The 27296-nt window shown below is 39.4% G+C and overlaps 3 protein-coding genes across 3 annotated transcripts; all 3 read left to right on the forward strand.

Annotated features, from left to right (window-relative positions):
• The first annotated feature begins 5 nt into the window (after positions 1–5).
• On the forward strand, positions 6–18518 carry LOC131128095 (uncharacterized). The gene is made up of 15 exons (XM_078789251.1): positions 6–589; positions 1295–1441; positions 1617–1838; positions 2163–2369; positions 2512–3456; positions 6433–7657; positions 9701–10113; positions 11658–11822; positions 11980–12201; positions 12538–12744; positions 12887–13747; positions 15192–15578; positions 16284–16448; positions 16606–16827; positions 17477–18518. The coding sequence occupies exons 1-15, from the start codon at positions 220–222 to the stop codon at positions 18130–18132; spliced, it is 6414 nt and encodes a 2137-aa protein (XP_078645377.1). The 5' UTR covers positions 6–219; the 3' UTR covers positions 18133–18518.
• Positions 18519–18649: 131 nt separating this feature from the next.
• Positions 18650–22258, forward strand: LOC144898248 (uncharacterized). Its single transcript, XM_078789453.1, has 2 exons — positions 18650–18894; positions 20718–22258. The coding sequence occupies exons 1-2, from the start codon at positions 18723–18725 to the stop codon at positions 21668–21670; spliced, it is 1125 nt and encodes a 374-aa protein (XP_078645579.1). The 5' UTR covers positions 18650–18722; the 3' UTR covers positions 21671–22258.
• Positions 22259–23065: 807 nt separating this feature from the next.
• On the forward strand, positions 23066–25765 carry LOC131127792 (uncharacterized). The gene is made up of 2 exons (XM_078789452.1): positions 23066–23317; positions 24172–25765. The coding sequence occupies exons 1-2, from the start codon at positions 23140–23142 to the stop codon at positions 25191–25193; spliced, it is 1200 nt and encodes a 399-aa protein (XP_078645578.1). The 5' UTR covers positions 23066–23139; the 3' UTR covers positions 25194–25765.
• Positions 25766–27296: the final 1531 nt, after the last annotated feature.

Below are 27296 nucleotides of genomic sequence, written 5' to 3' on the forward strand. Positions count from 1 at the left end.
CACAAACGCAACACAAACACGAACATATCGTGAGCAGATTATTAGATTACTTTCCCATGTGACTATGGCGTTACATCATCAAGTATTTTGCTCGGCAGGCCCCTCTCTTCCAGAGGTCGGAGCTGGCGTTTTGCGCATGCGCCAGTTTCCAAGGCAGGCAATAACCCGGAAGCGGATCCAATTCACTTCACAAAAGAGAGACGGACATTATTTTCCAACATGTCGTCAGAAGGACCTCGTGGCACTCATTTCTGGGGCGAAGAGGAGACCGTCTTCTTGCTTCGACAGCTGAAAGAACTCAACATTTTCAAGTGGCTCGACGGACGAAAAACCAGGAATGGGGAAGTATTTAAAAAGGTGGCGAAAAAAATGGAGGAAGCGGGCTTCATTCGGACTTCCCAGCAGATAAGAGTGAAATGGCAAAGCATGAAGCGGATTTACTTCGTAACCAAAAGGAAGATTCAAATAAATGGACACAACTCAGTTCCGTGTCCAAACTTTGAGCTCCTCGATGACCTGCTCGGAGGACGAGCGTTGTCTCAAACGCCGACGTGTGGCTTGGACGTTGGCTTTGGGGCTTCCGTTTCAGGTAAATTGCTAGTGACGTTAGCTAGGAGCTAACTGTATCCGTACACATCGCTAGTAGCTATGGTTTAAGCTAATGTGTGTCCATGTTCGATCTTTTTGTTCCTATCCGCAGATTCGTCATTTCCTCATATCGCTTCACCTCAATGCAATTTTTAAATGGCCAATTATTCAATAAATACAACTATACCACTATAGTTTCAAACACATTATTGATCATACCGCAGCACCCCGATGGAATATTCTGACCGTGGAATGACTATACATGACAGCTAGAAGACAATAATAATAATAACAATGTCGCTGTAGTTTGTTTAATAGGTAGGCCACATTATGTAAATGGGGCATTGTAGCTTTTTTCAATAGGTTTTATACAAGGTGCTTTCACTTACCTGCGTTCTTAACTGTTCTTGTTTAGCTCTTTTCATATCTTTAGAATGCTCATAAAAGAGAGACACATATTCAAGTCTCACATAAGGATTGTTGATTATTACAAAAAATTGTAGTTGTACTTTTAATGTTAAATACATTGCACAATACAATTGAATGCTTATGATTTGTTTTGACTACAGCGAGGCATAAAGAAATGCATAATTGAACAAACCATTCGGCAAATTATAGACCTTTTCAATTGCTGAAGAGCTAAAAACACATCTGCTTCTTCTATAGTAACAGATTATTTACGTTTATTTCATTATTTTGCTTGTAGAGAGTGTGCCGAAAGACCAGAGAGAGCCAACTGATGACCCAGAGAAGCATCCAGACGAAGAGGATGCCGTCGAAATGGAAGAGACGGCTGAAACAGAAGAACGGGAGACTTATAGTCCTCCTGTATTAAAAACGAAGACTCGCACAGGTAGCTTTGCGACGTTTGGTAGGTTATCTTGCAGGTATGGTGACAATGTTGCATCTCTGTGTGGCATTTTCTCCAAAGAATATGGATGTTTGCTTCATAGGAGACTCTAAATTGGCCTGTTGAGCTGTCCAAGGGGTTTGGAGGATGGCTAATGATGACTTTTTATATGTTTTAGGGGAAAGGCAAAGACACAGGGGCCGACGGTCTGACGTGGAGCGGTTTACGTCCAGCATGGAGAGAATCCAGACTGTTTTGGTCTACCAGTTACGACAGAGCCAAGAATTGCAGGAAAGGCTGGTGAATACCATCCTCCAGAGCAACGAGTCCATGGTGTCGGCTCTTCTTGAAGGCATCCAGAGTCTAAGACCGCGCCCCCCGGATCAGAGAGGAGAAAAAGGTCCACAGTTCTGTTGACGTCTCTCTAAGAAACTAATCTAAGTACTATTGTTGTACTATTTAGTATTTACTACCAAAATGATGTTATTTTTCCTTATAATGTTGCGTTATTCTTGTAAAAATGTTCTCATTAGATTACATTTGTGGGTGTGTGTGGTAGAGCGGGTTTTACACAGTTGCTGGTTCAATCCTCGCTCCCCACTGCTGACTGTTTCATTTTTCCAAAACAGTATTCACGTTTCCCCAAAGGTCATGCATACATTTCATGAAATGAGCCGCCATTTTTGTTGTGGGGCTTACACAAACGTGTGTTTGTGTCCTGCAGACGTCCACCAGCTGAATGGTCATCAGTCGCAGGGGGAGCCCCGCCCGCCGACCCCCAACGTTAACGTGGAAGTTGAGGACGGAGAGCCAGAGGAGGCTGATCTCACCAAGATGGCCGTGAAGACTAAAGACCACGAAGACAAACCGCCCGAATCCTTTATGGCTTCATCACAATCCCCATGGTTGGAACGGAGGGGCTGTAAATACGGTATGTTTCCTCGGTAACCTGAGAGAGAGGCAGACAGGAAGTGATGTCAGGGGTTCAGAGCTGAGCGTCAACTTGGCAGTAAAAGTATCCCAGGGGAAATATTTATTGACGAAAATATGACAATGAAAATTGTGTCCCACAGACGTCCAGCAGATTTGTCAAGAAGAACACGCCCCTCAGCTGCAGGGCGGGACCTCCACTTGGAAGCAGGAAGATCCACATCCCCTCCACTTTAAAAAGGAGGAGGTGGACCCACAGCCCCCCCAGGTTAAAGAAGAAGAAGAAGAAAAGGAAGCACTCTGGATCACCCAAGAGGGAGAGTTTCTTCCTGATCTCGCCAAGTTGCCACTGACTCCCATCACTGGGAAGACCGAAAACCATGAAGACAAACCACCAGAGTCCTCACAGCTTCATCACAGTCCAAGTGAGGAGAACAGAGGGGCGGAGCCACAACACATGACAACACAAGCCGATGGAGACCACCGTGGAGGATCACAAGCAGACAACCTCTTAGCTCCGCTATCAGATAGCGACGACATGACGTCATACTCCCCTGAAGCTGAAGACCAGGACATCACCCAAAAACCCTTGAGCAGCGATACAGACCGCAAAGATGATCTGAGGACTCACACCGACAACAAAGACTCTGAATGCTCTAAAAAGAAGACGGGTAAAAAACCTTTGACCTGCTCAGTTTGTGATAAAAGCTTTTCTTATATGAGCAATTTTTCTCGACACATGGCGACACACACGGGAGAGAAACGTTTCATATGCTCGGTTTGTGGAAAAGGATTTTTTCAAAGGTGTGATTTGGCCCAACACATGCGGACGCACACGGGAGAGAAACCTTTTCACTGTTTAATTTGTCGTCAAGGATTTTTTTTTAAGTCCAGTTTAAACAGACACACGAGAACGCACACGGGAGAAAAACCCTTTAGTTGCTCCGTTTGTGGCAAAAGATTTGGTCAAAAGGCACAAGTGACGATACACATGAAAGGACACACGGGAGAAAAAGCGTTCAGTTGCTCCATCTGTGGCGCTAGCTTCATTCAAAAATCGCATGTGGTGTCACACATGGAGTACACACACCAAAAATAAAAACTCTTAGTTCATGTCATGAACACACGCTTGAGGACTCACACCGTCGACTCTGACATGCTCCTCGCAGCTACTCACCTTGCCCACCCACATAGAATGTGACTGTTGTTTTTCTTTAAACGCTATCAAGCTAAGTAAGAACCTGTCAGGTTTCAAACTAATAACACAGTAAATTGTATGGTTAGCAAATGCAAGTAAGTACTCTTTATATGTCAGGTTAGGTGGTATTTTTGCTTTTTTGTGGTATTGGGTTTTATTAAGTGTTGGAAGAATTGTACATAAAGTTGTTCTATTTTTACTATATTCTTATGACCTACAAACATTTCCTATCACTCACATAGCAAAAGTAAGATTAATGCTGTGTCGCTTGCACATAAGAGGAAATAGCTGCACGAGTCAGAAGAAGATGCGACCGCAGGATGTGGGTGTGTGAGTGTTTCCAGAAGATAACATGCTAAGGAGGAAATACCCACACACTGTGAATAACATGTTGTACAAAAGAACCGGTTTCAACTGGAATAGTTAACCGCACACTTCCTGTTAGCAGTTGAAATCTCATGTAACTAGGGCGTTCCTAACTGAATAAAAAGCACGGAGAGTGGAGACTGTCTCAGAGTGGGTAAGGAGGATTATAACTGTGCAGTCTGGTTGGAAGAATTGTACATAAAGTTATTCTATTTTTACTATATTCTTATGACCTATTTTCTTATGACCTACAAGGATTTCATATCACTCACGTGGCAAAAGTAAGATTAATGTTGTGTCGCTTGCACATTTGGTGTGTATCATGATTAGAGAAAACAGAACGTGTCAGAACATTCTCTCAGCAGATAATTTTATCACACCCTCAAGAGGACATAGCTGCACGGGTCAGAAGTAGATGTGACCTTAGAGAGAGTGTGTGTGTGTGTAAGTGTCTCCAGACGATCACATGCCAAGGAGGAGATACCCACGCACTATAGATAACATGTTGTACAAAAGAACCGGTTTCAACTGGAATAGTTAAACGCATAGTTAAAGGTGCCCTACGGTAATGTATGTTGTTGTGAAATATTGTAAGTAAAACTGATTTCTTAGGTTATTTTTTTCAACTGTATACTAGAAGGATGTAGCTTGTCTTTTCTTGATGTTTTTTATTGCAATATAAATTGAATGGACACCTTTCATCCAAGAAACCAAGTTTGCTCGACCGGCGCAATATTTGTCAAAAATTATTTGATTTAGGAGGTCATTTCAGACCATTTAAAGCTCATGCTACTTTTGTTATATTTAATACAATCTATGGAACAGTGGTGTCATTAGGCCTATTTTTTTAAATTATTTTTAGTTTTTATTTTATTATTATTTATTCAGGCCCCCTAGAATAAATTTGTCTGAGATTTTTTTGTAAAAAAAATCTATAAAAAATTAATAGCAAATACAAAATTATTTATTTTCTAAAATTATTATTTTATAAAGTAATTATTATTGTATTAAATTATTAATTTTATAAAATGATTAATTTTGTATTGGAATTTATAAAATTATATAAATTAACATTTTACAAAATAATTATTAATTATTATTTCATTAAAATATGAATTTATAAATAAATTTGTATCGATTTTTTTATTTTGTATTGATTTTTTTAATGTATTGTTTTTTTTTTTTTTACAAAAAACTACTAGGCATATCCTGTTCATCTCCAGGGGACTCAGCCCCCCACCCCCGTCAGAACCTAGTGACGCCCCTGCTATGGAAAAAACGACTTCACTCGTGTTTCCGTTGCCGTTTTCATCCCCGCCGCCTGGTGGCAGCAGTGTGACATCATGGGTGACTTGGCTCAGTGGTAAAACCGTCGAAGAAGAAAAAGGCTAGCGACTGCTGAAGGAGGAACCCCCAGACGTCTGGCCTTCGTCGAACCGGGTCTTCTGGGTCCTTCGTCGGCTGCACATCCTTCATTTGGACACAGTTAGTGTTTTTTTTGGGGGGGGGTCTCGCTACAAGAAAACGGTCATGGCTAATGGCGGCAGCCGATGAATGGATGAATATTTGCATCGTTTGAAAGAACGCTAGCGTCCTACGAGGAGGAACTTTCTCGAACAGGAGAGGAAAAGGAGAAGGTATTTCTATGTGTTTACTCATAAAGTGTTGAAAAGTGGAAAATTCCGAGTGTAAGATGGAAAGTCACACCCTAAAGTGGACATGGACTGGCTGTTATTGTGCTTGCAAGATGAAGCTCACAGCAACAATCCCAACACAATGACAGCCAATCAGGGACCACTTCCGGGTGTGTTTTCCCTTGTTCCATTCCATTGTTTTCCACCCCAACATCTTTAAAAAAAGGGATTTTACAAAAAGGCAACTCGCATACAGAAACAGGAAAATTAGATAAAGAAATAGATTAACAATATTTTAAAAATCACAACACAGTAAATATGACCGGAATTAATTACAATTAATGCTTTAATTTGACGCCCCAGGATTGAATATGGCTATAAATTAGACATATTTTCATTATTCTACACAGTCCGTGTACTACAACAGATTAGCATTTTGTAGCATAAATGACAAATATATGACATAGATGACACAACACCACAATAACTTTAACACTTTATGAATATGAATTAATAAGTTAACACATAAAATAAACAAAATATTTTTGCTATGGAGTATTGATGGCAAACAAATCAATCATAGCTTTGCTCACTATAAATCTGGTGGTATTTTTTTATTTATTTTGCTTTTACTCTATAATGTGTTTTTTAACATTATTAGAGACCTACAAACATGAACTAGCACCCCTATAGTCACATTTACTCTGGTGTCCCCCAATATAGTTGACATAATAAACAAGACTTGTGCTTGTGTCTCTAAGAGAGAGAGGTGGACCGGAAGTGTCCTTTTTTTTTGTCTATGTTCAATTTTGTTGGGGGGGGGTATTTATTGACGAAAATATGACAATGAAAATTGTGTCCCACAGACGTCCAGCAGATGATTTGTCAAGAAGAACACGCCCCTCAGCTGCAGGGCGGGACCTACAGTTGGAAGCAGGAAGATCCACATCCCCTCCACTTTAAAAAGGAGGAGGTGGACCCACAGCCCCCCCAGGTTAAAGAAGAAGAAGAAGAAGAAGAAGAAGAAGAGGAAGCACTCTGGATCACCCAAGAGGGAGAGTTTCTTCCTGATCTCGCCAAGTTACCACTGACTCTAATCACTGTGAAGACCGAAGACCATGAAGACAAACCACCAGAGTCCTCACAGCGTCATCACAGTGAGGAGAACAGAGGGGCGGAGCCACAACACATGACAACAGAAGCCGATGGAGACCACCGTGGAGGATCACAAGCAGACAACCTCTTAGCTCCGCTATCAGATAGCGACGACACGACGTCATACTCCCCTGAAGCTGAAGACCAGGACATCACCCAAAAACCCTTGAGCAGCGATACAGACCGCGAAGATGATCTGAGGACTCACACCGACAACAAAGACTCTGAATGCTCTAAAAAGAAGACGGGTAAAAAACCTTTGACCTGCTCAGTTTGTGATAAAAGCTTTTCTTATATGAGCGATTTTTCTCGACACATGGCGACACACACGGGAGAGAAACCTTTCATATGCTCGGTTTGCGGAAAAGGATTTTTTCAAAGGTGTGATTTGGCTCGACACATGCGGACGCACACGGGAGAAAAACCTTACTGTTGTTCCTTTTGTGGCAATGCGTTTTCCCAGAGGTCGGCTATGACAACTCACATGAGAACGCACACTGGAGAAAAACCCTTCAGTTGCTCCGTTTGCGGGGAAAAATTTATTCAAAGTACACATTTGATTGTACACATGAAAATGCACACTGGAGAAAAACCTTATAGCTGTTCAATTTGCGGCGCTAGGTTCTTCCGTCAATCGCATGTCGTATCTCATAAGAGGACGCACACGGGAGAGAAACCTTTTCGCTGTTTAATTTGTCATCAAGGATTTTCTCAAAAGTCCAGTTTAAACAAACACACGAGAACGCACACGGGAGAAAAACCCTTTAGTTGCTCCGTTTGTGGCAAAAGATTTGCTCGAAAGGAACATATGACGGTACACGCGAAAGTCCACACGGGAGAAAAAGCGTTCAGTTGCTCCATCTGTGGCGCTAGCTTTGTTCGAAAATCGCATGCGGTGTCACACATGAGAACACACACCAAAAATAAAAACTCTTAGTTCATGTCATGAACACACGCTTGAGGACTCACACCGGCAACTCTCACATGCTCCTCGCAGCTACTCACCTTGCCCACCCACATAGAATGTGTTGTTTTTCTTTAAATGCCTTTCAAGCTAAGTAAGAATCCGCCAGGTTTCAAACTAATAACACAGTAAATTGTATGGTTAGCCAATGCAAGTAAATACTCTTTATATGTCAGGTTAGGTGGTATTTTTGCTTTTTTGTGGTAATGAGTTTTATTAAGCAATATTTATGTTGTACATTTCACTCTTGTGACTCTTTTGTTGTATAATAAGCTAAACATGTTTAGTATTTTTGGCTGTAAAAGGGTACAGTACCATGTTTCCTTGTCTAAAGAGATCTTGCTGAATCCTACAAAAAGTACTGCATAGTACTGCATAGTTGTCAGGTTTAAACCCCAACACACAGCCTGTACAAAGGAAGACACAGAGAGGTGAGTTTCTTTTTACTTGCAAGGAGAGTGATGGAGACTGCACAGTTACAATCCTCCTACCAACTCTGACAGTCCCCATTTCTCCATGCTATTTATTTAGTCAGGAACGCCCTAATTACATGAGATTTCAACTGATAAGGGGATGGGGGGGTTTATCTATTCCAGTTGAAACCGGTTCTTTCTTACAACATGTTATCCATAGTGTGTGGGTATCTCCTCCTTGGCATGTGATCTTCTGGAGACACTCACACACACACACACACACACACACACTCTGAGGTCACATCTTCTTCTGACCCGTGCAGCTATTTTCTCATCACGAGAGTGTGATAAAAACTATCTGCTAAAAGAACATTCTGTTCTTCTCTAATCATGAGGTACACCAAATGTGCAAGCGACTCAGCATTAATCTTACTTTTGCTACGTGATATGAAATGTTTGTAGGTCATAAGAAAATAGGTCATAAGAATATAGTAAAAATAGAATAACTTTATGTACAATTCTTCCAACATAATATTATGAGGAAAAATACTGAAATATTGAAGAAAAAATACATTGCTTCTTTCATCATAATATTGACAGAAACAAAACAAAATATAGTTGTAATTGTTTGAAAATTAGGTTGGGGAAAAGGTTATAATGTGATGGGAATAAAGTCAAATGAAGTAAAAATATGAGAATAAAGTCATAATATGACAAAAAAAACATTTACTAAGATTTTTTTAAAGTCAAAATATGTCATAATTACGAGAAGAAAATTCACAAGAGGAAAGTCGAAAGAGGTGGAAAATAAAATTAAAAAAACATCAGTAATTTTATGAGAATAAAGTCAAAATATTAAGAGAAAATGTCATGTTGTGCAGACTAAGAAATGATAATATTATGAGGAAAAATACTGAAATATTGAAGAAAAAATACATTACTTTTTAATCATAATATTAACAGAAACAAAACAAAATATATAAAAAATAAATAATAAAATCAAATAATAAAATAAAAATCAAATAAAGTAAAAATATGAAAATAAAGTCATAATACGACAAAAAGAACATTTACTAAAATTTTTTGAAGAGGAAAGAAATATTTGGAAAAAAACAGCAAAAGTGTTGGGACACTATTGACGCAGGTAATCGTCTTCATGTGTGCTTTCTAAATAAACAAAAACACAAAGCAATTGTGTCTTTGAATGCAACCCCGCACATGTTCTGCTACCTTAAACATTTTCTACATCTTGATCATAAATGTGGTTTATTTTATTTCGGTGTTTACGTTAGTCACATGACGCATTACTTAATATTTTTATGGGAAATAAACTATTGACTATTATTGTTTTTTAAAGTAATTTATACATATATAGTTATAATACATACAACTTTTGACTGGTTAGATGAACTAAAAATATAAAATATATAATAAATATAATGCATTCTCCTTTTGACACAAACGCAACACAAACATATGGTGAGCAAATTGTTTTAGCTTTAGTCTTTTGCTCGACAGGCCCCTCTATTCCAGAGGTACAGTATTGTCCGAGCTGGCGTTTTGCGCATGCGCCATCTTCCAAGGCGGGCAATAACCCGGAAGCGGATCCACTTCACTTCGTCTTCAAGAGAGACGGACATTATTTTCCAACATGTCGTCAGAAGGACTACGTGGCACTCGTTTCTGGGGCGAAGAGGAGGCCGTCTTCTTGCTTCGGCAGCTGAAAGAACCCAACATTTTCAAGTGGCTCGACGGACGAAAATTCAGGAATGCGGAAGTATTTAAAAAGGTGGCGAAAAAAATGGAGGAAGCGGGCTTCATTCGGACTTTCGAGCAGATAAAAATAAAATGGAACAGCATGAAGCGGATTTACTTCGTAACCAAAAGGAAGATTCAAATAAATGGACACAACTCAGTTCCGTGTCCACACTTTGAGCTCCTCGATTACCTGCTAGGAGGACGAGCGTTGTCTCAAACGTGTGGCTTGAACGTTGGCCTTGGGGCTTCCGTTTCAGGTAAATTGCTAGTGACGTTAGCTAGGAGCTAACTGTATCCGTACACATCGCTAGTAGCTATGGTTTAAGCCAGGGGTGCTCATTAAGTCGATCGCGATCTACCGGTCGATCGCGGAGGTGGTACTGGTCGATCGCGGCGTGACATTAAAAAAATATCATCCTAGCATCAATGCCGTCACTTGATTGATATACAGGGCTGCCACTCAGATGACAACTGAACGTTGCCCTTCGGGTGACCAATCAAATCAAACAACATCTCTAAGTGCAGCAGAACTTACGATGTCAGCCTATCATCCCATCCCCGTTACTTGATTGACATACAGGACAACCAATCAGATGACAACTGAATTTTGACCTTTAGGTCACCGCTCATGCGTAAACAACGATGCAAAGTGCTAAGCTAGTCGGCGAATAGCGTCAGATTTTAAGCCCTCGCTAAAGTTTATGGTCACTAAAATGAGTGAAGTAGCTGGACCAAGTAAAAAGCCAAAAACATATCACTTCCATACGGAATGGGAGGTGGACTTTTTTTTTCACAATGTCTTTTTCGAAGTGCGTTTGCCTGGCTAACCTGGCTATCAGCAGCTACTGTCCGGACTATGCATCCCTGGCTGATTCAATTCAGTGCAAGTCATCAAAGTAAACTCAGGTAATTACAAAAACTGTTAATAGTTAATTATGTGTGTTTTCCAATATTGGCTCATTTGGTTATGTAAGGTACATCAACATACATTGTACGTACAAATAATCCTCAATACATTTGAAAATAAATAGATGTTTTGCATTTTTGTAGTGGGTAGATCATTTTGACTCGATCATTTTAAAAGTAGCTCGCATGCTGAAAAAGTGTGAGCACCCCTGGTTTAAGCTAATGTGTGTCCATGTTCGATCTTTTTGTTCTTATCCGCAGATTCGTCATTTCCTCATATCCTTCACCTCAGTGCAATTTTTAAATTTATTATTCATTATTATTATTATTATTCAATAAATACAACTATACCACTATAAGCAGATTATCACGATTGCGTAGTTTCAAACACATTATTGATCATACCGCAGCACCCCGATGGAATATTCTGACCGTGGAATGACTATATATGACAGCTAGAAGACAATAATAATAATAATAACAATGTCGCTGCAGTTTGTTTAATAGGTAGGCCACATTATGTAAATGGGGCATTGTAGCTTTTTTCAATAGGTTTTATACAAGGTGCTTTCAATTACCTGCATTCTTAACTGTTCCTGTTTAGCTCTTTTTATATCTTTAGAATGCTCATAAAAGAGAGACACGTATTCAAGTCTCACATAAGGATTGTTGATTATTACAAAAAATTGTAGTTGTACTTTTAATGTTAAATACATTGCACAATACAATTGAATGCTTATGATTTGTTTTGACTACAGCGAGGCATAAAGAAATGCATACTTGAACAAACCATTCGGCAAATTATAGACCTTTTCAATTGCTGAAGAGCTAAAAACACGTCTGCTTCTTCTATAGTAACAGATTATTTACGTTTATTTCATTATTTTGCTTGTAGAGAGTGTGCCGAAAGACCAGAGAGAGCCAACTGATGACCCAGAGAAGCATCCAGACGAAGAGGATGCCGTCGAAATGGAAGAGACTGCTGAAACAGAAGAACGGGAGACTGATAGTCCTCCTGTATTAAAGACGAAGACTCGCACAGGTAGCTTTGCGACGTTTGGTAGGTTATCTTGCAGGTATGGTGACAATGTTGCATCTCTGGGTGGAATTATCTCCAAAGAATATGGATGTTTGCTTCATAGGAGACTCTAAATTGGCCTGTTGAGCTGTCCAAGGGGTTTGGAGGATGGCTAATGATGACTTTTTATATGTTTTAGGGGAAAGGCAAAGACACAGGGGCCGACGGTCTGACGTGGAGCGGTTTACGTCCAGCATGGAGAGAATCCAGACTGTTTTGGTCTACCAGTTACGACACAGCCAAGAATTGCAGGAAAGGCTGGTGAATACCATCCTCCAGAGCAACGAGTCCATGGTGTCGGCTCTTCTTGAAGGCATCCAGAGTCTAAGACCGCCCCCCCCGGATCAGAGAGGAGGAAAAGGTCCACAGTTCTGTTGACGTCTCTCTAAGAAACTAATCTAAGTACTATTGTTGTACTATTTAGTATTTACTACCAAAATGATGTTATTTTTCCTTATAATGTTGCGTTATTCTTGTAAAAATGTTCTCATTAGATTACGTTTGTGGGTGTGTCAGTTGCTCAGTGTGGTAGAGCGGGTTTTACACAGTTGCTGGTTCAATCCTCGCTCCCCACTGCTGACTGTTTCATTTTTCCAAAACAGTATTCACGTTTCCCCAAAGGTCATGCATACATTTCATGAAATGAGCCGCCATTTTTGTCGTGGGACTTACACAAACGTGTGTTTGTGTCCTGCAGACGTCCACCAGCTGAATGGTCATCAGTCGCAGGGGGAGCCCCGCCCGCCGACCCCCAACGTTAACGTGGAAGTTGAGGACGGAGAGCCAGAGGAGGCTGATCTCACCAAGATGGCCGTGAAGACTAAAGACCACGAAGACAAACCGCCCGAATCCTTTATGGCTACATTACAATCCCCATGGTTGGAACGGAGGGGCTGTAAATACGGTATGTTTCCTCGGTAACCTGAGAGAGAGGCAGACAGGAAGTGATGTCAGGGGTTCAGAGCTGAGCGTCAGCTTGGCAGTAAAAGTATCCCGGGGGAAATATTTATTGACGAAAATATGACAATGAAAATTGTGTCCCACAGACATCCAGCAGATGATTTGTCAAGAAGAACACGCCCCTCAGCTGCAGGGCGGGACCTCCACTTGGAAGCAGGAAGATCCACATCCCCTCCACTTTAAAAAGGAGGAGGTGGACCCACAGCCCCCCCAGGTTAAAGAAGAAGAAGAAAAGGAAGCACTCTGGATCACCCAAGAGGGAGAGTTTCTTCCTGATCTCGCCAAGTTGCCACTGACTCCCATCACTGGGAAGACCGAAAACCATGAAGACAAACCACCAGAGTCCTCACAGCTTCATCACAGTCCAAGTGAGGAGAACAGAGGGGCGGAGCCACAACACATGACAACAGAAGCCGATGGAGACCACCGTGGAGGATCACAAGCAGACAACCTCTTAGCTCCGCTATCAGATAGCGACGACACGACGTCATACTCCCCTGAAGCTGAAGACCAGGACATCACCCAAAAACCCTTGAGCAGCGATACAGACCGCAAAGATGATCTGAGGACTCACACCGACAACAATGACTCTGAATGCTCGAAAAAGAAGACGGGTAAAAAACCTTTGACCTGCTCAGTTTGTGATAAAAGCTTTTCTTGTATGAGCCATTTGTCTCGACACATGGCGACGCACACGGGAGAGAAACCTTTTCGCTGTTTAATTTGTCATCAAGGATTTTCTCAAAAGTGCATTTTGAACAGACACACGAGAACGCACACGGGAGAAAAACCCTTTAGTTGCTCCGTTTGTGGCAAAAGATTTGGTCAAAAGGCACAAGTGACGATACACATGAAAGGACACACGGGAGAAAAAGCGTTCAGTTGCTCCATCTGTGGCGCTAGCTTCATTCAAAAATCGCATGTGGTGTCACACATGGAGTACACACACCAAAAATAAAAACTCTTAGCTGATCATGAACACACGCTTGAGGACTCACACCGTCGACTCTGACATGCTCCTCGCAGCTACTCACCTTGCCCACCCACATAGAATGTAACTGTTGTTTTTCTTTAAACGCTATCAAGCTAAGTAAGAACCCGTCAAGTTTCAAACTAATAACACAGTAAATTGTATGGTTAGCAAATGCAAGTAAGTACTCTTTATATGTCAGGTTAGGTGGTATTTTTGCTTTTTTTGTGGTATTGGGTTTTATTAAGTGTTGGAAGAATTGTACATAAAGTTGTTCTATTTTTACTATATTCTTATGACCTACAAACATTTCATATCACTCATGTAGCAAAAGTAAGATTAATACGATGATGCTTGCACATTTGGTGTGTACCTCATGATTAGAGAAAACAGAATGTTCTCTCAGCAGTTTTTATTGCACCCTCGTGAAGAGGAAATAGCTGCATGTGACCGTAGGATGTGTGTGTGTGTGTGAGTGTTTCCAGGAGATAACATGCTAAGGAGGAAATACCCACACACTGAATAACATGTTGTACAAAAGAACCGGTTTCAACTGGAATAGTTAACCGCACACCTCCTCTTAGCAGTTGAAATCTCATGTAACTAGGGCGTTCCTAACTGAATAAAAAGCACGGAGAGTGGAGACTGTCTCAGAGTGGGTAAGGAGGATTATAACTGTGCAGTCTGGTTGGAAGAATTGTACATAAAGTTATTCTATTTTTACTATATTCTTATGACCTATTTTCTTATGACCTACAAGGATTTCATATCACTCACGTGGCAAAAGTAAGATTAATGTTGTGTCGCTTGCACATTTGGTGTGTATCATGATTAGAGAAAACAGAACGTGTCAGAACATTCTCTCAGCAGATAGTTTTATCACACCCTCAAGAGGACATAGCTGCACAGGTCAGAAGTAGATGTGACCTTAGAGAGAGTGTGTGTGTGCTTTCTAAATAAACAAAAACACAAAGCAATTGTGTCTTTGAATGCAACCCCGCACATGTTCTGCTACCTTAAACATTTTCTACATCTTGATCATAAATGTGGCTTATTTTATTTCGGTGTTTACGTTAGTCACATGACACATTACTTAATGATATTTTTATGGGAAATAAACTATTGACTATTATTGTTTTTTAAAGTAATTTATACATATATAGTTATAATACATACAACTTTTGACTGGCTAGATGAACTAAAAATATAAAATATATAATAAATATAATGCATTCTCCTTTTGACACAAACGCAACACAAACATATCGTGAGCAAATTGTTTTAGCTTTAGTCTTTTGCTCGACAGGCCCCTCTATTCCAGAGGTACAGTATTGTCCGAGCTGGCGTTTTGCGCATGCGCCATCTTCCAAGGCGGGCAATAACCCGGAAGCGGATCCCATTCACTTCACTTCGTCTTCAAGAGAGACGGACATTATTTTCCAACATGTCGTCAGAAGGACTACGTGGCACTCGTTTCTGGGGCGAAGAGGAGGCCGTCTTCTTGCTTCGGCAGCTGAAAGAACCCAACATTTTCAAGTGGCTCGACGGACGAAAATTCAGGAATGCGGAAGTATTTAAAAAGGTGGCGAAAAAAATGGAGGAAGCGGGCTTCATTCGGACTTTCGGGCAGATAAAAATGAAATGGAAAAGCATGAAGCGGATTTACTTCGTAACCAAAAGGAAGATTCAAATAAATGGACACAAGTCAGTTCCGTGTCCATACTTTGAGCTCCTCGATGACCTGCTAGGAGGACGAGCGTTGTCTCAAACGTGTGGCTTGGACGTTGGCTTTGGGGCTTCCGTTTCAGGTAAATTGCTAGTGACGTTAGCTAGGAGCTAACTGTATCCGTACACATCGCTAGTAGCTATGGTTTAAGCTAATGTGTGTCCATGTTCGATCTTTTTGTTCTTATCCGCAGATTCGTCATTTCCTCATATCGCTTCACCTCAATGCAATTTTTAAATGGCCAATTATTCAATAAATACAACTATACCACTATAGTTTCAAACACATTATTGATCATACCGCAGCACCCCGATGGAATATTCTGACCGTGGAATGACTATACATGACAGCTAGAAGACAATAATAATAATAACAATGTCGCTGTAGTTTGTTTAATAGGTAGGCCACATTATGTAAATGGGGCATTGTAGATTTTTTCAATAGGTTTTATACAAGGTGCTTTCAATTACCTGCGTTCTTAACTGTTCCTGTTTAGCTCTTTTTATATCTTTAGAATGCTCATAAAAGAGAGACACGTATTCAAGTCTCACATAAGGATTGCTGATTATTAGAAAAAATTGTAGTTGTACTTTTAATGTTAAATACATTGCACAATACAATTGAATGCTTATGATTTGTTTTGACTACAGCGAGGCATAAAGAAATGCATACTTGAACAAACCATTCGGCAAATTATAGACCTTTTCAATTGCTGAAGAGCTAAAAACACGTCTGCTTCTTCTATAGTAACAGATTATTTACGTTTATTTCATTATTTTGCTTGTAGAGAGTGTGCCGAAAGACCAGAGAGAGCCAACTGATGACCCAGAGAAGCATCCAGACGAAGAGGATGCCGTCGAAATGGAAGAGACGACTGAAACAGAAGAACGGGAGACTGATAGTCCTCCTGTATTAAAGACGAATACTCACACAGGTAGCTTTGCGACGTTTGGTAGGTTATCTTGCAGGTATGGTGACAATGTTGCATCTCTGTGTGGCATTTTCTCCAAAGAATATGGATGTTTGCTTCATAGGAGACTCTAAATTGGCCTGTTGAGCTGTCCAAGGGGTTTGGAGGATGGCTAATGATGACTTTTTATATGTTTTAGGGGAAAGGCAAAGACACAGGGGCCGACGGTCTGACGTGAAGCGGTTTACGTCCAGCATGGAGAGATTCCAGACTGTTTTGGTCGACCAGTTACGACAGAGCCAAGAAATGCAGGAAAGGCTGGTGAATACCATCCTCCAGAGCAACGAGTCCATGGTGTCGGCTCTTCTTGAAGGCATCCAGAGTCTAAGACCGCGCCCCGCGGATCAGAGAGGAGAAAAAGGTCCACAGTTCTGTTGACGTCTCTCTAAGAAACTAATCTAAGTACTATTGTTGTACTATTTAGTATTTACTACCAAAATGATGTTATTTTTCTTTATAATGTTGCGTTATTCTTGTAAAAATGTTCTCATTAGATTACATTCCCCGACGATCAGATCTGGTGCTTGTGTGTCTCACTGAACATTACAAGCGACCAGTCTTGAATATTAGAAATCACAGCGTCGTTGGTCTTGAGCCCAAACGGCATCCGGAGAAATTTAAACAGCCCAAAAGGTGTAATGACGGTCGTCTTCAGGATGTCGGCGGCGTGTACAGGTACCTGATGGTAACCCCGCACCAAATTGACGTCCGAAAAAATTGTGCGCCCCGTGAGGTGCGCTGAAAAATCTTGAATCGGTGTAGCTGTCTGGCGTGGGATCATTGACGCCGGTAATCACTGCATGTTCGGAACCCACCGTCTGCCTTGGAAAAGGAGGCACCCACGGTCTGTTAGAACGGGTTGAGGCGGCGGGATTAGGCGAGAACCGGGCACAATCCATCGTATCGATATTTATTGACGAAAATATGACAATGTAAATTGTGTCCCACAGAAGCCGATGGAGACCACCGTGGAGGATCACAAGCAGACAACCTCTTAGCTCCGCTATCAGATAGCGACGACACGACGTCATACTCCCCTGAAGCTGAAGACCAGGACATCACCCAAGAACCCTTGAGCAGCGATGCAGATGATCTGAGGACTCACACCGACAACAAAGACTCTAAATGCTCTAAAAAGAAGACGGGTAAAAAACCTTGGACCTGCTCAGTTTGTGATAAAAGCTTTATTTATATGAGCTATTTGTCTCGACATATGGCGACGCACACGGGAGAGAAACGTTTCATATGCTCGGTTTGCGGAAAAGGATTTTTTGAAAGGTGTGATTTGGCCCAACACATGCGGATGCACACGGGAGAAAAACCTTTCTGTTGTTCCGTTTGTGGCAATGCGTTTTCCCAGAGGTCGACTTTGACAGCTCACATGAGAACGCACACAGGAGAAAGACCTTATAGCTGTTCAATTTGCGGCGCTAGGTTCTTCCGACAGTCGGAAGTGGTATCTCATAAGAGGACGCACACGGGAGAAAAACCCTTTAGTTGCTCCGTTTGTGGCAAAAGATTTGCTCAAAGGGGACAAATGACGGTTCACGCAAAAGTCCACACGGGAGAAAAAGCGTTCAGTTGCTCCATCTGTGGCGCTAGGTTCGTTCAAAAATGGCATGCGGTGTCACACATGAGAACACACACCGAAAATAAAAACTCTTAGTTCATGTCATGAACACACGCTTGAGGACTCACACCGTCGACTCTCACATGCTCCTCGCAGCTACTCACCTTGCCCACCCACATAGAATGTGTTGTTTTTCTTTAAATGCCTTTCAAGCTAAGTAAGGTTTGAAACTAATAACACAGTAAATTGTATGGTTAGCAAATGCAAGTAAATACTCTTTATATGTCAGGTTAGGTGGTATTTTTGCTTTTTTGTGGTATTGGGTTTTATTAAGCAATATTTATGTTGTATATTTCAATCTTGTGACTCTTTTGTTGTATAATAAGCTAAAAATGTTTAGTATTTTTGGCTGTAAAAGGGTACAGTACCATGTTTCCTTGTCTAAAGAGATATCTTGCTGAATCCTACAAATAGTACTGCATAGTTCTTGATGACAGAAACCTGTGTATCATGTTTCATCTTCACTTCACTTCCCTATTATCGCCGCTTGGTGGCAGCAGCGTGACCTTGATAAGTGGAAAAAACCAACGAAGAAGAAAAAGGCGGAAGCGAACGACTCTTATCAAGTATTGTGACGCAGCGGCTGGAGAGAGACTGAACGAATAGAGAAGAATAAAGGTGTCGAAATGTTGAAAGAGTTGGTGAAGGAGCGACTAATGGCGGCGGCTGATGAAATATTCGCGCTGTTTGAAAGAACGATAGCGTCCTACGAGGAGGAACTTTGTCGAACGAGAGAGGAGAAGGAGCGACATCGGCAGCAAGTGGAAGCTTTTGGCAGCCTTGTTTTGAATATGAAAGGTGAGTTTAATGTTCACTGACCTATCTTTAACACATGGAACTAATACAGGATGTGCTCAAAAAACAAACAAACAAAAAAACCGCCTGTCCTGCGGTATTTAGGGAGTCCCTAAAACGAATGAGGAAGGATATTTAAATACTTACAATGTATACAGCAAAAATGTCAGAAAAAGAGCAAAAAGCGAAGTCGATACTACAGTATTTGGTAACAGGAGTGTTCCGGTGATTATAGGGGTGTTACGTCATATCTAGAGGGCTCTATTCATGTTAAAAAACTGTTTTCAAAGACAGTAAACAGGTTTTCTATGCTCCAACTACTAAAATATCCCATTTATCAATAAAGTGGGTGATGGTGGGTCCCACAAATATTTTACTTAAATAGTACGTAAATAGTAGATGATTAAAACAAAAATATATTTTTGGTAAAAATAAATAAATATATAAAAATAGACAAAATGACACAAATATTTTTATAAATAATATAAATTACATTAAAAATATAAAACTGCTGTCAAAATGAAATATTATAAATCCCGCAATGAGGAGGGAGAGTCCCTAAAACGAATGAGGAAGGACAGCGATTGACGAATGACAGGAGGGCGAAGGACAGACGGTGTCATTCCTGCACGCCTCCTCATTGCGGCATTTATAATAATGCACATTTATTTATAATATTTCATTTTGACAGCAGTTTTATACTTTTAATGTAATTTATATTATTTATAAAAATATTTGTCATTTTGTCTATTTTTATATATTTATTGTTTATTTTTTGCCTAAAATATATTTTAGTTTTAATCATCTACTATTTATGTCCTATTTAAGTAAAATATTTTGTCTATTTTTATATATTTATTATTTATTTTTTTGCCTAAAATATATTTTAGTTTTAATCATCTATTTATGTCCTATTTAAGTAAAATATTTTGTCTATTTTTATATATTTATTATTTATTTTTTTGCCTAAAATATATTTTAGTTTTAATCATCTATTTATGTCCTATTTAAGTAAAATATTTTGTCTATTTTTATATATTTATTATTTATTTTTTTGCCTAAAATATATTTTAGTTTTAATCATCTACTATTTATGTCCTATTTAAGTAAAATATTTTGTCTATTTTTATATATTTATTATTTATTTTTTGCCTTAAATATATTTTAGTTTTAATCATACTATTTACGTCCTATTTAAGTAAAATATTTTATCTACTTTTATATATTTATTATTTATTTTTTGCCTTAAATATATTTTAGTTTTAATCATACTATTTACGTACTATTTAAGTAAAATATTTGTGGGACTCACCATCACCCACTTTATTGATAAATGGGATATTTTAGTAGTTAGAGCATAGAAAACCTGTTTACGGCCTTTTAACATGAATAGAGCCCTCTAGATATGACATAACACCCCTATAATCACCGGTACACTCCGATTACCAAATACTGTAGTATCGACTTCGCTTTTTGCTTTTTTCCTGACATTTTTGCTGTATACATTGTAAGTATTTAAATGTTTTTTTAAATAATCTGTATAAATTTTATTTTTGTAATATTATGACTTTAGTCACTTAGACTTTTTTCCTATAATATTATATAATAATAATTTATATTATAATATTATATTGCTAGAATATTATAACTTTTTCCCCAACTTAATTTTCAAAAATGGTAAATTTATTTTGTTTTGTTTCTCACAATATTATGACTTATGAAAAAATAAAATAATAAATAATAAAAAATAGTGGGGAGGGATGACTGTATATGAATAATATGGTATATATATTATAATAATGTTTTGTCTTCTTACAATCCTGAAGATCCCGAGCCGCTGATTGACAGTCAAGAAGAACGTCCCCCTCAGCCACAGGGGGGGCGCTCCACATTGACGCAGGCAGATCCTGCCCAGCCCCCCCACATTAAAGAGGAAGTAGTGGAACATTGGCCGGAGGAGGCGGATCTCACCAAGCTTCCACTGACTGTTGTCTGCCTGAAGGCCGAAGACCATGAAGACAAACCACAGGAGTCCTCACAGCTTCATCACAGTCCAAGTGAGGAGAACAGATGGGCGGAGCTTCCAAGCTCCAGCTCAACAGAAGCTAACGGAGACCACCGTGGAGCTCCGCTATCACGCAGCAACAATGAGGACGTCACTCAAGAACCTTTGAGCGGCGATCCGGACTGGGAAGTTGACATGAGGACCCCCCCTGACCACAAACAGTTGGGATCTGCTAAAAAGAAGACGCATGAAATCCGTTTCACTTGCTCGGTTTGTGCTAAAGGTTTCTCTTACATGTGTGATTTGACTCGACACACGCGGACGCACACAGGAGAAAAACCTTTCGGTTGTTCAGTTTGTGGCAACACATTTTCTCAGAGGTCCATTTTGAAAACACACATGAAGATACACACGGGAGAAAAACCTTTCAGTTGCCCAATTTGTGGCGCTAGATTCTTTCGAAAGTCGCACATGGTGCTGCACATGCGGACGCACACGGGAGAGAAACCCTTCGGTTGTTTAGTTTGCGGTCGAAGATTTTCTCAGAGGTACATTTTGCAAACGCACATGAGAACGCACACGGGAGAAAAACCGTTTAGTTGCTCATTCTGCGGGGAAAGATTTTCTCAAAAGGTACAAATGGTTGCGCACGTGAAAGCACACACAGGAGAAAAACCTTTCAGTTGCTCAATATGCGGGGCCGGATTCTTTCGAAAAGCGCACGCGGCATCACACATGAGGACGCATGCGGGAGACAAAACCTCTCAGTTGTAGTTTCTCGTGGATTCGCGCTGGAGGGAAACCTTTCGCCTGCTCGCAAACACACAATGGAGAGTAAACATTTTTGGTAAAATTTGTCCTAAAAGATTCCAAAAAAGCATAATTAAGTTGCACATACGTACTCACTATATAGTTAGCACGAGCTAACTGTTAGAGTTGTCATGTTGTCGTATGACATCTTAACTCTGGGCCACTTTCCAACTTCCTCAAAGCTCCCTAGCTACAGCGGTAGTTCCCCATCACTGCTGTGTCACAATGAGGGGAGCTCGTCGCTGCTCTAACTGCTGCTTGTTTAGGGTCATTGTGTGGAATTAAAAAGTAAATCCAGCAATATTTTGGTTGCATTATTCCACTAATTCACGTCTGTAGCATGCTACATGCATGCTAATGCTCCACGTTATCAATAAAAGGTTTATTCTCATAAATTAATTTAATTTAAACTTTATTTTTTCTTGTTAATTTAACTCTATTCACATGAAAGTACACATTTTTTATTGTCAATTTACGACTTTATTCTGAGAAATTTACTTTTTTTTAAAATCGTAAATGTATGACTTTATTCTTGTAAATTAACGACTTTATTCTCGCAAATGTATAATGTTTTTCTTTTAAATTTAAGACTATTGTCATGAATTTTACTACTGTTTTTCTCGTAAATTTGTGACTTTATTCTCATAAATGCACTTTTTAAATGCACTTTAACTTTTTTCTCGTGCATTTGCAACTTCTTTTCATAAATGTACTATTTAATTTTTTTCATAAATGTATGACTTTATTCTGGTAAAATTAAATGTGTGACTTTATTGTTGTTAATTTATGACTTTTTTGTGTAAATACACAACATTATTTTCAGAAATTTACGACTTGATTTTTGTAATTTTATGACTTTTTTTTCCTCATAAATTTCCGATTTTTCGTGTAAACGTGTAATCGTGTATAACTTTATTCTCATAAGTTTATGACTTTATTCTCAAGACAAGCCCCAATACTCTGTTGTAGTTTTCCATTATATTACATTCTTAAAAATATAACTAATAATTATATTTTATCTTTAATATTTTAACATTGTAAGATAAAAATGACATTATTTTCCCTCATTATATAATTGTTATTCACATACAATTATTTATTTTTCTTGTTGGATTACAATTTTTTCGCGTCTTTATTTTTACTTTATTGTTTATTTGTTTATCGTGGTTATTACTGCTGATATTTTCAAATTATTTTATATTTCCTTGTTATTTTTAGAACGTGTTGATATAACGAACGATCTGATATATAATTTCCTGTCTTCCTGTACCGTCTCCAACCCGCCTCCAGGTAGCAGCAGCGTGACGTCACGGGTGACTCGGCTCACTGGTCAAACCGTCGAAGAAGAAAAAAAAAAGGCGGAAGTTGCCGAAGCTTGGTGTTTATGTTGACCAGCGTCGTGTAGCGTACTCGCTGCAAGAAAACTGTCCAAAATGTTGAAAGAGTTGGTGAAGGAGAGACTAATGGCGGCGGCTGATGAAATATTCGCGCTGTTTGAAAGAACGATAGCTTCCTACGAGGAGGAACTTTGTCGAACGAGAGAGGAGAAGGAGCGACATCGACAACAACTGGAAGCTGCTTGGAAGACTCAAATTGTCTTAAACGCCGAAGGTAGGTTTAAACGTTTAATCGCCTTCTTTCTTTAAGACACTAGACTGAGTTGTCTGTTTGTTTTATTTACCGAAGAAGCCACATTAGCGGGGAAAATACTCGGTCAGGTGTTAGCTTGAGTTTAGCCGGTGTTCCTCCGCGCCTTCGTCGGCTTGTTTAGGTCAGGGGTCCCCGGTCTGTGGCCCGGGTCCAATACCAACAAAAATGGGAAAATCAGCATTAAATTTACAAGAATAGTAAAAAAATAAAATAGAAGGAACACGACATTTTTAACAACCTGAAATTAAAAAAAATGCAGTAATTTTATGAAGAGTAAAAATTATTGTAACATAAAATAAGTCGCCATTTTAGGAGAATGAACTTGTAACATCATCATAAAAATAATGTCATTTTACTGGCAAAGAGTAGAAATATTTTTTAAAGAATAAAAAAAATAATATTAATTAATACAATTTAAGTTGTAATATGAGAAAAAAATATGGAACAATATTATGGAAATTAAGAAGAGAAAAAAGTATTGTAATCATGTGGGGCATAGCTGACTGTATGACTTCATGCACATAATGTTCATTACTGCCGCCTAGTGGCCAGTGGCCATACTACACTTGACTTGTATTTCAGTATGTTTTGACTAATAATAGACCAAGAAACAGCCTTCATTTATTAGTTAATTAAAATTAAATAAAAAAAAATTAAGTTGTAATCTGAGAAAAAATTATGGAACAATATTATGGAAATAAAGTCATAATATTTTATATTTTTTATATTAATTTATGAAGAAGTCCAATATGAAAAATCTGATGTTCCAATGAAAAACTACTGGAAGTGTCTTTGTGTCACTTTGTGTCCCTTAGATGCTCAGCAGTCGATAGGCGCTGAAGAACGTCCCCCTCAGCAGCAGGGAAGGACCCCCACTTTTGGCCTGGAGGATCCACAGCCCCCCCACGTTAAAGAGGAAGCGGAGGAACTCTGGACCGCTCAGGAGGGCCGGTGTCTTCTCGGGCCGACGGACGCCGCCGATATCACCAAGTTGCCCCTGACTGGTGTCTCCGTGAAGACTGAAGACGACGAGGACAAACCACCCGAGCCCTCGCAGGTTCACCACAGTCACATGACAGCAGAAGATGGGGGCCACCCCTTGAGGGTTCACGCCGACCCCCAACCATCGGAGTGCTCCAAAAGGCAGGCAGGCAAAGAACGTTTCACCTGCTCCGTTTGCGCTAAAAGCTTCACGTATAAGTGCAACTTGAATTTCCACATGCAGTCGCACCATCAGAAACCTTTCGGTTGCTCCATCTGCGAGAAAAGATTCACTCAGAAGGCAAACATGATCACGCACATGCGAACGCACACTGGGGAAAAACCTTTCAGTTGCTCGGTTTGCGGCGAAAGATTCGCTCAGAAGGTCAACATGCTCTCACACATGAGGACGCACACCGGGGAGAAACTTTTCAGCTGCTCTGTGTGCGACAGACGATTTTCCCGGAAAGCCAACGTGGTCACGCACATGAGAACGCACACGGGGGAAAAACCCTTCGGTTGCTTGGTGTGCGGCAAGCAGTTCTTCCAAAAGTCCACCATGGTGTCGCACATGAGAACGCACACGGGGGAAAAACCTTTCAGCTGCTCAATTTGCGGGAAGCGATTCTTCCAGAAGTCTAATATGGTGTCGCACACAAGGACGCACACGGAAGAGAGACCATTTAACTGCTCTGTTTGCGAGAAGAGATTCACTCAAAAGGCCTACATGCTCGCCCACATGAAAAGGCACGCTGGAGACGGGATATTTCCCTGCTCGCTTTGTGCTCAAACCTTCGCGCGGGGCGCCGATTTGACGGTGCACATGTCCACCCACAGCAGGGAATTAAAATCATAAAAAAAAAGTACACAACCTCGTTGGATTCATGTCACGGCACGCCACCGAACGAATGTTAACATGGCGGTTGTGACTCAAAAACAGCCAAGAATCACTGCCTTGCTAGTGGGTTTCCTTTCAGTCATAATAAGTGGTTGGCTTTCTCTAAGGCACGGGTGTCAAACTCAAATCCCAGAAGTTGAACCGTCCTGTTGTATCGTTTTATGTAACCCCCGAAAAGCCTCGTTATTAGTGCTTAATTGGTTCCAGACCCGACACAACAGGATTCAGCGTTAATAAATGTAATATTTCTGTATTTATAACCAAGAAAACCTGAAACAAAAAATTACCACTGCCACACATGATGGGAGGAGAACTTTTTTTCCAATCTATCATGTGGGGCATGACACATAATGTTCAATACTGCCGCCTAGTGGCCAGAATGCTACACTTGACTTGTATTTCAGTATGTTTTGACTAATAATAGACCAAGAAACAGCCTTATTTATTAGTTAATTTTTGGGGAAAAAAATGTGGGAGCAATAATCAAACTGCGATATTGTAATGGACGACCATAATGCATGTAAAAAAATTTGCTCACTTTATTTTATTATTTTTATATTAATTAAAAAGTATATATATTTTAATTTTGTTGTTTTATTTTTAACTAAAAAATAAATAGTTATATTTTATTTGAAATATTCTAAAAATATATATATTGTTTTTGTTAAATTATGTAAAAAAATATTTTTAACAAAAATACTCAATTTTAACAGACAAGTTATTTTTTGTAAAATCAATTTAAAAATATTTATTCATTAATTATTTATGTAATTAATTATTATTAATAAAATTACTTGACTTCTTTCAAGTTTGTTGGTGAAACAATCCAAAGTGAAATCGTACAGGCGATACACGACGTTTGACGCCCCTGCTTTACGGTATGAGGAGTGGACCGGGAACGTCTGGGTCGTTTTATTCCAAAATTCCTAAAAAAACGTCACTGTCCAAAATACAAGTGCACCTCCTGTAACTGCATGTTCTCAAAAATAGCAAATACGTGAACAACAAACTATTTTGCAGCGTGGTGGTGTTTTGTATTCTGCATGTTGAATTTATTTTTCAGTTATTCTCTGCTCAGACACAACAAATGGGGAGAAAAAATGTGCGTTATTATTTTTTATTTGTATTTCATTAAAAATATAATATAACTGCTTGTACTCGTCATTAAACATTACCAATAAAATATTCATTGCACACGTTTTTGAAATAAACACCATTTAGATTTTGTGTTTCTTTTTTCTCCCCTAGCCCTCGTCTGGTGCAGTCTTCAATACCGCCGCCAGATGGCGGCAGAGTAACGTCATGAATGGCGAAGGTCAACGTTTTCAGTCGTGTACTTGCTAGCTAATGCTAAAATATCGTCGTTATAGTTTAATAGAATAGTATGATTGCGGCGATATTAATAGAAAGTAGTAATGTAGTTTTTTATTGGCCTTCATTGTAATCCAATGAGGAAAACATCCTAATTTATGAGCATGAGTCGTAACATGAGAGGGTAAAAAATGTAATTTTTAGTTGCAGAGTTGAAATATTAAAGACAGACAAACAAAGAAAAATGATGTTGTAATTTTTTGAAAATCTTGTAGCAGATAAAAGATAGATAAGATGAATAAAGTCAAAATATTATGGCAAAAAAAGTCATATTTACGGGAAGAATGTTTTGAAAAGTAAAAAAGCAGCTTGAATTTTATGAGAAAAATTCAAAATTTTAAAAAAATTAAAAAAATATGGTTTAGTAGCATACAGTTGACATATTTAAAAATATTGTTGCAGTCGTAATATAATGAGAAAATTACATCTGTTATGAAAAAGTCACAATTTGATGATGAAAAAATAATGTCCTTTTAGCTGAAGTGTTGAAATGTTCAACAAAGGATGATTTTTATGACATAATAATATGAGAAACAAACAAAGTTATGAGAATAAAGTCATAATAAGGAAAATAAATACAAAACATGTCAATTTTCCCTCCATGTGGCCCTCGCTGGAAAAGCTTTGGGCACCCCCTAGTGTACAGTAAAGCACGGTGCACCCTAAATCCTCTCCGTGCTCATTTCCGGT

This window comes from Doryrhamphus excisus, linkage group LG3 (genome assembly GCF_037039965.1).
Source record: "Doryrhamphus excisus strain RoL-2023G ecotype Guam linkage group LG3, RoL_Dexc_Guam_v1.1, whole genome shotgun sequence".
Taxonomy (NCBI): Eukaryota; Metazoa; Chordata; class Actinopteri; order Syngnathiformes; family Syngnathidae; genus Doryrhamphus; species Doryrhamphus excisus.

What these genes read in the sequence shown, in the direction of transcription:
- LOC131128095 (XM_078789251.1), top strand. Translation starts at nt 220, where the DNA reads ATGTCGTCAGAAGGACCTCGTGGCACTCATTTCTGGGGCGAAGAGGAG. An exon ending in GGATCAGAGAGGAGAAAAAG is followed by an intron (nt 1,839 to 2,162) that starts GTCCACAGTTCT and finishes TGTGTCCTGCAG; the next exon opens with ACGTCCACCAGCTGAATGGT. An exon ending in AGGTAGCTTTGCGACGTTTG is followed by an intron (nt 11,823 to 11,979) that starts GTAGGTTATCTT and finishes TATATGTTTTAG; the next exon opens with GGGAAAGGCAAAGACACAGG.
- LOC144898248 (XM_078789453.1), top strand. Translation starts at nt 18,723, where the DNA reads ATGTTGAAAGAGTTGGTGAAGGAGCGACTAATGGCGGCGGCTGATGAA. An exon ending in CCTTGTTTTGAATATGAAAG is followed by an intron (nt 18,895 to 20,717) that starts GTGAGTTTAATG and finishes ACAATCCTGAAG; the next exon opens with ATCCCGAGCCGCTGATTGAC.
- LOC131127792 (XM_078789452.1), top strand. Translation starts at nt 23,140, where the DNA reads ATGTTGAAAGAGTTGGTGAAGGAGAGACTAATGGCGGCGGCTGATGAA. An exon ending in AATTGTCTTAAACGCCGAAG is followed by an intron (nt 23,318 to 24,171) that starts GTAGGTTTAAAC and finishes TGTGTCCCTTAG; the next exon opens with ATGCTCAGCAGTCGATAGGC.